Source organism: Furipterus horrens, unplaced genomic scaffold (assembly GCF_987537825.1).
Source record: "Furipterus horrens unplaced genomic scaffold, mFurHor1.1.pri manual_scaffold_13, whole genome shotgun sequence".
NCBI lineage: Eukaryota > Metazoa > Chordata > Mammalia > Chiroptera > Furipteridae > Furipterus > Furipterus horrens.
The window spans coordinates 40,047,939-40,060,618 of NW_028327183.1; the positions used below are offsets into that span (position 1 = coordinate 40,047,939).

Sequence of the window (12,680 nt, forward strand, 5' to 3'; positions counted from 1 at the left end):
TACAGAATGAAGAAACAGGAATTGAAAAAAACAAGGAGAGGCTTGGGAACCTCTGGGACAACTTTAAACATGCCAACATCTGAATCATAGGGGTGCCAGAAGAAGAGGATAAGCAAGAAATTGAAAACTTATGTGAAAAAATAATGAAGGAAAACTCCCCAAATTTAGCAAAGGAAATAGACATACAAGTCCAGGAAGCACAGAGTCCCAAACAAGCTAGACCCAAAGAGGACCACACCAAGACACATCGTAATTAAAATGCCAAAAGTTAAAGGTAAAGAGAGAATCATAAAAGCAACAAGAGAAGAGAGTTACCTACAAAGGGTTCCTATAAGACTTATCAACTGATTTCTCAAAAGAAACTTTGCAGGCAAGAAGGGACTGGCAAGAAGTATTCAATGTGATGAAAAGCAAGGACTTACAACAGAGATTACTCTATCCAGCAAAGCTATCATTTAGAATGGAAGGACAGATAAAGGGCTTCCCAGACAAGTAAAGCTGAAGGAGTTCATCATCACCAAGTCCTTATTATATGAAATGTTAAGGGGACTTATTTAAGAAAAAGGGGATCAAAACTATGAACACTAAAATAACAACAAACACTACTATCAACAACTGAATCTAAAAAATAAAAACAAATCCAACTAAGCAAACCAGAATAGGAACAGAATCATAGGTATGGGGATCATTTGGAGGGTTATCAGCTGGGAGAAGGGAGGGGGAGAAATGGGGAAATGGTGCAGGGACTAAGAAGTATAATCGGTTGATACAAAATAGACAGGGGGATGTTAAGAATAATATAAGAAAGGGTGAAGCCAAAGAACTTATACGCATGACCCATGGACATGAACTAAGGGGGGTGGGATTGCTGGAGGGAAGGGGGGTACTGAGAAGAGGGGGAGCAAAGGCGAGAAAACTGGAACTACTGTAACAGCATGATCAATAAAATATACTTAAAAAAACTATGAACATTAAAATGACAACTATCGACAACAGAACCTTAAAAAAAAACAAAAAACAAGCAAACAACCAGAATAGGAATAGAATCTTAGGTATGGGGATCATTTTGAGGGTTATCAGCTGGGAAGGGGAAGGGGGAGAAATGGGGGTAATAGTGCAGGGATTAATAAGCATAATTGGAAGGAACAAAACAGACCAGAGGATGTTAAGATTAGTATAGGAAAGGGTAAAGCCAAAGAACTTACATGCATGACCTGCGGACATGAACTAAGGGGGGTGGGATTGCTGGAGGGAAGGGGGGTAAATGGGCGGAGGGAGCAAAGGGAAAAGAAATGGGGACAACTGTAACAGCATAATCAGTAAAATATACTTCAAAAATAATAATCCAGTACTTCCGGCCAAGATGGAGGTCTAGACTGACATGCTCCATCTTCCTCCACAATTAAGAAGGAATACATCTACCACAAAACTAGAAATAACCAGAAGTTCCAGTAAATAAAGCTACATGGAAGTACAACGTATGAAGTTAAAAACAAGTGGTGCTCGTCCAGACAGGTAGGAGGGGTGAAGCCGGGGTGGAGAGATCAAGCTATGCTGGCAGTGGCAGCTGCCGTGACTGCAGCAGGACGGCAGTAAGCACAGACACCCGTATTTAAAAAGAGGTGAGAAACACCTGGGGAACACCCCTGGCTGCAGACCAGACCCATCAGCTCGCGATTCCAGGGAAAGCAGACCCCCATTGCCTCGGACTGTGAAGGCTGGAGGGGTGGGGACGGAGGAAGAAGCTCCTGGTCTCTCAGTAGAGAGTAAACTGAAAGAATCCATCTTGGACCCCTGCACCCACACACAAAACGCCATAGAATGGTGAGAAGGTTGCCCCCTGTAGCGTAGGAGGTGTGACAGCCCCGCCCAGGAAGCAAATGTAAACACAAAACAGTCAGGATGGCAGGGATAATGATAGAGATCCCAATCACGCAGCTGACCAGACAGCAAATATATGACTTAATAGACCAGCAGATAGGAAATCTTTCTGAGGCACAGTTCAGAGCTTTGGTTATACAAATGCTTACAGACCTAACACCAGATTTCAAATAAGACGGGGAAGGAATGAAGGCTAGTCCTGCTGAAATGAACAAAAACACATACGAAACTAGTGGTGAGGGAAGGAAAACCAGTGATCAAATCAACAAGTTGAAACATAGGGAAGGAACAGTCAACCAGTGCAGAAAGAGGAAACAGAAAAGTGAGGAAAGTGAGGAGAGGCTCAGAAACCTATGGGACAGCTCTAAGCGGCCAACATCCGAATTATAGGGTTGCTAGAAGGTGAAGATGAAGAACTGGAAATTGAAAAATTATGTGAAAAAATAATGAAGCAGAACTTCCCTAACTTGGGGAAGGAAATGAATTTACAGGTTCAGGAAGCACAGAGAGTTCCAAATAAACTGGACCCAGGGAGAACCACACCAAGACACATTATAATCAAAATGTCAAAAATTAAGGATAAAGAGAGAATCTTAAAAGCAGCAAGAGAAGAAAATTACACACAAAGGGGTCCCAATAAGACTATCAGCTGATTTCTCAAAAGAAACTGCAGGCAAGAAGTGGCTGGCAAGAAATATTCAAAGTAATGAAAAGCAAAAACCCACAACCACGATTACTCTATCCAGCAAAGCTGTCATTCAGAATAGAAGGGCAGATAAAGTGCTTCCAGGACAAAGTAAAACTGAAGGAATTCATCAGATCCAAACCACTGTTATATGAAATGTTAAAGGGACTTGTTTAGGAGAAAGAGGATCAAAACTATGAGCATTAAAATGAAAACTGGCTCTGGCTGGTGTGGCTCAGTAGATTGAGCACCAGCCTGCAAACCAAAGCGAAAGCGTAGCTGGTTCGATTCCCAGTCAGGGCACATGCCTGGGTTGCAGGTCAGGTCCCAGTTGGGGGCGCATGAGACGCAACCACACATTGATGTTTCTCTTCCTCTTTTCTCCCTTCTTTCCCCCCCTCCTCTAAGTATAAATAAGTAAAAAAAAATTTTTTTAATGAAAACTGTATCACAACAACCAACAACAGAAGCTAGGGAATCGAAACAAAGGCAAACTAAGTAGGCAACGAGAGGAGAAAAAGAATTATAGGTATGGGGAACATTTTGGGGGGGGGAGGTCAGCTGTGAGGGGAAAAGGGAGGGAGATGGTACAGGAATTAAGAAGCATAGTAGGAGGGAGTGGAGTAGACAGGAAGATGTTGAGAAGAACTATATGCACAACCAATGGGCATGGACTTGGGGGGGAACAACTGGAGGGAGGGGGGTCACTTGGTGGAGGGGAACAAAAGGAAAAGAAACTGGGACAACTCTAAGCATAATCAATAAAACATATTAAAAATATATAATCAAAGCAAAAAAGAAATGATACTGCCTACACCAGAGGGCCCTTGAGAGGAATGTCTGAGAAGACATGTAAAGAAGTTATTAGAACACAGCCTGCCATGTGATTGATGAAGTTACATTTTAACTCATGCTTGAGTTGCTTGAAAATCAGTCAATATACCCCAGGAAACCCAAGTTCCCCCTGGGGTGCAGCACACAGCATTTGACGGTCCTGTCCCTTGAGCCCACATAGCAATGACACCAGCATTGCTGTAGCTTGTCTGATGGCTTGGGGAGCAGTGTAGAGAATGGATCTTAGTACCTTGACCCTTCTTCACCTTCCGCATTTTATATTCACGTCTTTTTGCAAATGTAACAAAATGTATTATAAAATATTTCAGATGTTCGAAAAGGTATAAGATAAACAGGAACACCCAGGTCCCCACCACCCAGTTTAGGAAACTACATCCCAGATCGGACCCACTCTAGCAGCACCCCTAGTCCATTTCCCTCCAGAGGTATCCATTGTCTTTTGACCAACTTTGTGCTTTAATACTTTGTACCATAGTATTTATCCGTAAGTGTTACATGGTCGTTTTACATGTTTTTAAAGTTTACGTAAACACTATCGGACTTTTTTCCCACAAAATAATTTGAAGATCCATCGTGGCTACCTGGGGCCTCTAATTCATTGATTTCCAACACTCCCGACCCGTTCCGACACTGCCGCTGTTCCTTTGGCAGGTGCCCATGATAGTGCTGGCCTTCCAGACCCTTACGGAGACGGTCACGGGAGAAAGGACAAGAAAGGGCTCTGAGAACAACAGGAAAGTCGACAGAGAGTCCTCCCGGCTCCACGCTGAGAAAGCGAGTTTGTTAGGGCCGGCTGCCCTAGGATTCCTTCATTATGGCTTCCAGCCTCCAGCTTTTCCTCTGAGCAATAGGTGTCAGCCAGGTCTTGTAGCCGGGGCGGTGGCGTGCCCTAGGGCCGAGAGCAGCGTGGCGCATGCTGACTTTTCTTCCCAGCAGGCGCGTGGGGACATGCGGGAGGGTCGTCTCAGGCGAGCACACCCGGCTCTGTGTCCGAAGCCCTTTGTCTCTCTCAGGCTGCCGTCCACCCTCCCCGCCCCTGAGCTCCCATTGGTCGAAGCCCCGGGCCGGGGGCGAGTGGGCGGGGTCGCGTGGCGTCAGCACAAGATGGCGGCCTCGGCGGCGCTGGTCCTGCGCTTGCGGAGCGGGCTACGCCTCGGTGTGCAGGGGCTGTGCACGAGGCTGGTGACACCGCCCCCCCGGGCCTCGGACCAGGTAAGCCCAGATGGTGGGCTCTGGGTGCGGGGGCCCCTTCCTGAAGTTCTGGGCGGACCTCCGCTGCCCCAGGGTTCTGGCACGCCAGCACCTCAGGGTGCTGAATGGAACGTCGTCCGCGTTTCGGGGCTCTTCCCAGCCTCCCGGGCGGCCAATACTTGCTCCCCAGGGTAGATTCTGGGGGCTCGAGTACGCCCTCTGGACTCCATCTCATTTAGACACCACGTGGGTGCCGGGGAAGGGGGTCACCAGGTCCTCATTTCAGTGACCGTTCAGGTAATAACTTGAGGGGATGGGACTCGGGACGCTGGGGTCCCAGCCTGGCCTTGGGGGTGTTTTCCCCGCGGTGGTGGTGGTGGTGGTGGTGGTGAAGAAGTAGATGTTTGGGCTTTTGGTTTGACCTGCCTCCATGTTGACTCAGAACTATCCTTTCTGACCTCCAGGTCCATCACTTCCGTGCCCTGCTCCCTTAAGCTCTAGTCAGTCGGTTGCCCCTCTGCCCCACTCTCAGTCCCTTCCACTCTGTACCCTGAGCCCCAGGCATCCGAGTACGTTAACTTCCCGTTCTGTCCCCTCGTGTGTCCTCCATCGCCTTGCTCCCGGCATCCCAGTGTTCGGTCAGGTTCCCTGATCGCATCTTACTGCCCTGCTTTTCTGGGCTCCAGGTTCTCCAGTCCTTTGCCTCCAGGATCCTGGGCACCTGGCCTATCAGCTTTTGAATCCTTGGGATCCTGGAGCCGGACAGTATTTCTTCACCCTTCTGAGAGACCCAGTCAGTCTGGCCGGCTGCCCCTCCAGGGACACAACCCGAGGCTATGTGGGTGTCTGCTTCCCAGCCCGACCTTGATTCTGATCAGACCAGGGTGCCCGGGCCATCCTGACCTTCTCTCCTCTCACTTGGCTAACCTACCCCTTCTCAATTGTAGGCCAAGGAGATTGGGAGCCACCCCAGCACCAAGGCCCAGGCACAGGGGTCACAGCAGCAACGGGGCACGGAGGGTCCCAGCTACGCCAAAAAAGTCGCACTCTGGCTTGCTGGACTGCTTGGGGCCGGAGGGACCGTGAGTGTCGTCTATATCTTCGGTGAGGGACATATTCCTGTCCTACAATTTTATTCTGTTGGCTTTTTATTTTATTGCAGAATGTTTCCTTCTTTACCCTAAGGGCTTCATCCATCATGGTTGCCTGGCTGCTCTCACAGTAGAGCAGCCAACTAGAACATCTGCCCTGCAAAGGGGGAAGGCTCCTTTCTCCCTTGCACCCTCCCTGCTCAAAGTTCCCCTCTTTCTAGTTGGTTCCTTCAGTAGGCTACAGAGGATCACTTGGAGAGGGGAAGAGGGGGAAGGATAGGCCTGGACCAGCTTCCTAAGCTTCCTCTTTCCTCTGTAACCAAAACTCCAGTCTTGCCCGAGCCCCTTTTTCCCTCAGAGACCCAGGAGACTCAGCCCCATCCCCTGTTTTCTCAGAGACCCAGGCATCCTGGCTACCAACTCCCTCCTCCCTCTTCCCTTACACCCAGGATTCCAGACACCCTCCTGTCTTCCTCCCTCAAGATCATGTCTCAATTCCTCTCATTCAACTGTGTCTTTCTTGCAGGGAACAACTCTGTGGATGAAACGGGTGCCAAGGTGAGGGGGAAAAGAGACCCAGGCCTTGCCAGGGGTCCGATCCTGTGGGTGCCCTCCCCTTTGGTCTGTTCAGGCTCATTTCTGGTCTGGGGTGAGTCTCACTCTCCCAGGCATCTTTGCCTGCTCCTTCCAGGGCCCTGGAGATTCCTTTTCTGGGTGTGATGGGGTTTTGCCTCTGCCATCCCAAACCCTTCATTTTTCTCTCTACCTCATAGATTCCTGATGAATTCGACAATGGTAAGTAAACAAGCACAAATTCTGGGTTCCCCTGACCTTCCCTGCTTTGCTATTTGTAGGGATGTTGCCCTGCCCATCTGGTGGCTCTGGCCCCTCCTTCTGTTGGGGGGTAGGGGATTCAGCAGCTGGATGGCTTTGGGGGGAGGGGCACTACAAAGCTACAGTCCCCTTTCCTGGCCCCTCAGCCCAAGAGCAGATGGTCAGGGACAGATGGGGGAGGGGAGTCTGGGGTGGAAGTGCTCAGGGAGAAGGTACTGTCTGTGCCTTAGATCTGAGCATATGCAGCCCCTAACCCCTTCTCTTTATGAAGGTCTCTTTTTTTCACCCCAACCCCCTACCCCATTCAGCTCCTCATTTCCAAAACAATGCCTCCTTCCTCCCTCCCCCTTTTAGTTAACCAGCTTTTGGTGGGGAGTTTCTGACAATTGCATAGTAGAGAGTAATTGTCAGTTTTGTCACACCTGGCACTTCCCAGGAGAAAAATAAAATTGGTAGGTCCAGAAAGCCACTTGTTTGTGCTTGGGGACGTTTGCAAACTGGCATGTTGATTCATTGATTGTTTTGAACTGGCCAAATATGAGGCTTTAATTGGTCAGAAGCCAAATCATACTAGTTTAAACAAATCAGTATACTGATTTAAACTGGTTAGGTAAATAAGCCGGTTTAAAATGTGTTTACTTGCTTAACTGGTTTCAATGTTTTGGTTTCTAAAACTAAAAAATATGTTACTGAAGTAGGGAGTTATGTAAGTTTCCTGCTTTAAACTGGATTCGGTGAATTCATTCATTCATTCATTTATTTATTTTTCACTGTGTGGTTGCCTCTCACTTGCGCCCCCAACTGGGGACCTGACATGCAACCTAGTAATGTTCCCTGACTGGGAATCGAACCAGCAACACTTGACTCGCAGGCCGATGCTCAATCCACTGAGCCACAGCAGCCAGGGCTCGGTGAATTCATTTAAACCAGGATTTTTCAGTCTTGGCCCTGTTGAGACTTTGGACCAGATAATTCGTTGTTGTGAGGGAGTGTCCTGTGCAGCATCCTGGGCCTCAGCCCCACTAGATGCCGGTGTCCTGCCAATCAAAAATGTCTCCAGGCATTGCCAAATTTCCTGGGAAGAAGAGGAGTTAAAATTACTCCTAGTTGAGAACCACTGGTTTAAAGTACACGATGTGTGTATATTGTCAATATTTTTAACTAGACTCGGCATACTGTCTTAGGTAGATCTGGAAGCCGAGTAGTTCCAAATGGACTAAATATAGTGGTCTTATGTCAGCAAAGTTATAAGTAAGTGGGTTTTAATTGGGCAGAAGCATAAACATTCCATTTTATACCTGGAGTGGTGTATGGATAGAAGTATTTAAATTAAATACTTAATTGTACAAGTGACTTGGCTGGTGTGGCTCAGTGGATTGAGCACCCACCTGCAAACCAAAGGGCCACCATTTTGATGCCTAGTCAGGGCACATGCCTGGGTTGCAGGCCAGGTCCCCGGTTGGGCATGTGTGAAAGGCAGCTGGTCGATGTATCTCTTGCACATCGATGTTTCTCTCCCTCTCTTTCTCCTTACCTTCCCCTCTCTAAAAATACATAAAATCTTTAAAAATGAAATTGGACAGCTGAATAAAAACATTAATTCCTGTCTTGTGGTTAAGACATTGCCTTCTACCTTTGGACTTAGAAATGAGCTGGTTCAAACCAGGTGGGTATATATAACTGTTTGTGTCTGATAGATAAGTGAAGCCCTGGTTTTTCCAGAGGTAGAACAGTGTTTTATCTTGGAATCCCTTTGTGTCCTGGTTGTTCTCCTAGATCCAATTCTTGTACAGCAGTTGCGCCGGACATACAAATATTTCAAAGATTATAGACAGGTGAGTAGGAGCCCTGGGCCCAGTCCCTATCCCTCCACCCCCGCCCCTTGCCTCTTTGTCTCAGTGCCCCTGTTCTGTCCCTGTATCACAGATGATCATCGAGCCCACCAGCCCCTGCCTTCTCCCAGACCCTCTGCGGGAGCCGTACTACCAGCCACCCTACACACTGGTCTTGGAGCTCACTGGTGTCCTCTTGCACCCTGAGTGGTCGGTGTGTCCTGGGGAAGGCAGCGGGTTGGGGACACTGGATTAGACCTGGATGGCCAGATCATGGTAGTGTGGTCAGGAGCATAGGCTCTGCAGTCAGGCTGGGGTTTAGCCCGAGCCCCGATGTGTGGGCTTGGGGAGGAGGTGTCGCACTCATTGCCTCGTTTTCCTCAGCTGTGATACTCCTGCTCCGTAGGTGGTTGTAAGTGTGCCTCAGCACCCAGTAAGTGCTGCAGGAGAGCCAGCTGTGTATCTGGGACCCAGACCCTCAGTCACAGCCATGTACTTCTGAACCGCTAAGAGCTATAAAGATGGGGAGAATATTCTGGTTCTGGGAGTCTGTCAGGCTGGGTCTTTGTTCTCTTGCGGGCTCTGGGGGCCTCTGGGTCTTGGTGTTTCACTGTTTTCATTGCCTACCCAGCTGGCCACTGGCTGGAGGTTTAAGAAGCGTCCGGGCATCGAGACCTTATTCCAGCAGCTTGCCCCTTTGTATGAAATTGTCATCTTTACGTCAGAGACTGGCATGGTGAGGCCCTGGGGTAGGGGAGGAATGGTTGAGGAGGGAGGTGTGAGAGAGCTGCAGGGCCAGGGCTCAGCCCGACCTTGTTCTCCTCCCATTGTATCCCAGACTGCGTTTCCACTCATCGACAGTGTGGACCCCCACGGCTTCATCTCCTACCGCCTCTTCCGGGACGCCACGCGATACATGGATGGGCACCATGTTAAGGTGCCATGTGGGGGCCATGGGTGGATCTCTGGGACTGGTGGAGGGCTGGCATTTCCTGAGGGAAAGAGAACCCAGCTCTGACCTCATTGTTACCCTTGCTTCTGGTTCTTTCCCAGGTCTGATTCTGTCAGGACACCAGCCTGTCTCCAGCTTGGGCTGGGCCTCTAGGCCCTTCTCCCCCAGAATCTGGCAGTGGGAGCGGGGGAAAATTAGGTCTCCCCAAAGAGGGTGTGGGGTAGGGATATGAGATTTGGAAGCTATTTTGTTTCTCTTACTCTGGGACTGTAATTATAGTATCTTATCTGATACTGTGTTAGAGTTTGTTTGACCTGGGGTCTCTTACTGTTAGCAGCAATATATCCATGTGTCCAGGAGTTTATGGTTCTCTTTGTGGGTTCAAGTTCCCCATGTGTTCAGGTGTTTGTTGTTTTTCTCACTGTGTGTTGCTGGGTCTACCTAGTTATTCAAGGTTCAGAAGGACATGAACTGTGACTGAGAGTTTTGAAGGGTCTGTGTCTGGGAACCTACCTGTCTTTGAATGACTCTTTGTGGCTATAGATCTGTCTGCACCTCTTTATCTGGGCGAGAGGGTCACAAACTTTGAACATGTCACAGTCACTTGGGGCAGTGGTTGAACATGCAAGTGCCGGGCTCCCTCCCTGGGGAAACTCCAGCCTGTCTTTGCACCAGGCCCTGGGTCCGGGAATCTGTGTGACTAGCTCCCTGGGGGATATGATGTCATCATCCCAGCCTGGTCTTTGGGAGGCTCCATCATGGTGATGATCCCAGTTGCAGTGCTGTGTGTGTGAGAGTGTGTGTGTCTGCCTGTCTCTCCCTCTGTGGGTTCCTGGTGGGAAGGGAAGGACCTGACCTATCACCTACTTCCAGGATATTTCCTGTCTGAATCGAGACCCAGCCCGTGTAGTGGTTGTGGACTGCAAGAAGGAAGCCTTTCGCCTGCAGCCCTACAACGGCGTTGCCCTGCGGCCCTGGGATGGCAACTCCGATGACCGTGTCTTATTGGACCTATCAGCCTTCCTTAAGAGTGAGGCTGACCCCTGACCTGGCTTTTGACCCCAGAGCCTTTGACACTCAAGAGAAATGATAGCCATTTGGTTCTGGCTTGTTTTTCATGTAAAACTGGGTACTTGAGATGTGGGAGGTCCATAAGCATCTTGCAGTCTTTCAAAGCTTCCTAGAATGTTTGGCTTGCTCCTTGGGAATATTCAGGGAAGCCCTTTAAAGTGTTGAGCATTCCAGGTAGCACCGGCCCCCCAGTATCTCTCCTTTACCCTCATGGACCCTGCCTGCCTCTGGCCTTCAGCCTGGCTGACCCCCACCTGCTGTGCCCGCAGCCATCGCATTGAATGGTGTGGAGGATGTCCGGACTGTGCTGGAGCACTACGCCCTAGAGGAGGATCCACTGGAGGCTTTCAAACAGCGGCAAAGCCGGCTAGAGCAGGTGGGTGCTCAGATCCCTACCCCACGTGGGGGACATCACAGCAATTTGCCAGGCTCCTGAAGGTGGAGCCGTGGAGCAACCTGGGCCTGCTTTGAGCTGTGTGACCCTGAGTAAATGCCTTCTTTCCCATACCACCTGTCCCGTAGGGGTCTTGTAATGACGGGCAAATTTATTCTGTACCTGCTCTGAGAAAAGGAGGCAGGAAACACCAAGCACTTGAGAGAGATCTTGGGGAGGGGCTGTCCTTGATGGTCTCAAGCTGGTCTGGGGACCCCAGTTTATTGTGGACCTTGAGTAGGATAAGTCTGAAGAGAGGGATCCATGGACACTTTGGCCCAAGCATCTGGAGGAGGAGTTCTGGTGGTCTAATGTGATCCTGGTGTCTTGAAAGTGGGGCAGAAAGTATGGATTGGGGCTGGGAAAGATCTGGGTTGAAATTGATTAGATTCTGGGTTGGGTTCCTGGGGGTAGGGCTAGAGTTCCTGGGTGCCCAGAGGAGTCCCTGGAGATTTGGACCTGGGATCCCCCTGCATCCAGACAGAGGTCACAGGGCTCAGGGCTGGGCACTGGAGGCCCAGGGAGCAGGACAGTGCAGTGTGGTAAAGGGCTTAGGGTCTCACCAGCATTCATGTTGGGGTAAATAGGTTCCCAGGGTTGAGGAGAGGGACCCTGTGGGAGCTGCGGAAGGGGATCATAGGGGTCTTGGGATTTGAGTCTGGGTTCCTGTGACTCCGAGCTGACTCCAGCCAGTGTCAGGGCTGGTGTTCTAGGGGTTTGGGGAAGGGGAGTCTGGGCTACGTAGAGGTTTAAGGAAGGTGGCCCCTGGGCTGAAGGCTGGGGATGTGGGAATCTGGGAGGAGGCTCTGCCCACCCCAGCTGACCTTTCCCGTCCTCCATCTACCCCAATCCCAGGAGGAGCAGCAGCGCCTGGCCGAGCTCTCCAAACCCAGCAAGCAGAACCTCTTCTTCAGCTCTCTTACCAGCCGCTTGTGGCCTCGTTCCAAACAGCCCTGACTCTGGGCCTCCTCAAACTCAGTGCCTGGGTCCCAGATCCCAGGCTGCAGTGCTCCCACACCACGGCTTGGGCAGCCACATGTCAATAAAGTCCATCACAGATGCCATACTCCTGTGTCCGGAGAGTCTCCAGATGGGGGCATCAGGGTGAGATTCAATTGGCTGATCAGCTGCTAAGCACAGAGGGGGTACCTTGGTGGATAGAGCTGGTTTTTGACCTAGGCCTGGGAATCTGAAAACCTGAGTCCATACTCCTGCCATGTCTTCCCGTGTGCTGTGTTAACTGCAAAAAGTCCATCTCCCTTTCTAGCCTCAGATTCCCCATCTGTGGAAAAGAGCAGAGAGGATTGCCCTGGGGGTTTAAAGACAGGTAGCTGCCAGGTGGCTGTGTAAATATATGAAGCATGGGCTTGGGGGCCTGGTGGACAAAGACAGGTTGTCTCCGGAGGACAGCGGCTGTCAGCTCAGCCATCTGGCCCCGTGGGGAGGTGCGTATACAGTTGCTTGATCTTCTGATTTTCAATGGAAGTCAGAGATTGGGACTTTCTTTTTAATTTTTATTTTTTTATAATCTCAGTATAATTTCTTATATTTTCTTTTTTTATTAAATCAGTTTTTATTGTCATTCTATTACAGTTGTCCCAATTTTCCCCCTTTGCCCTCTTCTTCTCATCCCACCGCCCAGAAATTGGGATTTTTTTATATTAAATCTCTCAATTTTTAAATGTTGACTTATAGTTAAAACAGGCAGATAGCAGCAGCATTCTCAGTGGGACGTTCTGCAGTGTTTGTACTGTTCTGTATCTGCACACAGCGGCCTCAGTACTTGAAATGTGGCCAGGGTAACTGAGAAATGGGATTTCAGATTTTGTTTTATTTTAATCAATTTTAATTTAAA

At 49.5% G+C, this 12,680-nt stretch overlaps 1 protein-coding gene across 1 annotated transcript; it reads left to right on the forward strand.

The window, feature by feature from the left end:
• Positions 1-4,492: 4,492 nt before the first annotated feature.
• Positions 4,493-11,891, forward strand: TIMM50 (translocase of inner mitochondrial membrane 50). Its single transcript, XM_090259820.1, has 11 exons — positions 4,493-4,633; positions 5,560-5,716; positions 6,230-6,261; positions 6,477-6,498; positions 8,314-8,372; positions 8,464-8,583; positions 9,001-9,105; positions 9,208-9,306; positions 10,195-10,351; positions 10,662-10,768; positions 11,681-11,891. The coding sequence occupies exons 1-11, from the start codon at positions 4,526-4,528 to the stop codon at positions 11,780-11,782; spliced, it is 1,068 nt and encodes a 355-aa protein (XP_090115946.1). The 5' UTR covers positions 4,493-4,525; the 3' UTR covers positions 11,783-11,891.
• Positions 11,892-12,680: the final 789 nt, after the last annotated feature.

What these genes read in the sequence shown, in the direction of transcription:
- TIMM50 (XM_090259820.1), top strand. Translation starts at nt 4,526, where the DNA reads ATGGCGGCCTCGGCGGCGCTGGTCCTGCGCTTGCGGAGCGGGCTACGC. An exon ending in CCCCCCGGGCCTCGGACCAG is followed by an intron (nt 4,634 to 5,559) that starts GTAAGCCCAGAT and finishes TCTCAATTGTAG; the next exon opens with GCCAAGGAGATTGGGAGCCA. An exon ending in TTACGTCAGAGACTGGCATG is followed by an intron (nt 9,106 to 9,207) that starts GTGAGGCCCTGG and finishes ATTGTATCCCAG; the next exon opens with ACTGCGTTTCCACTCATCGA.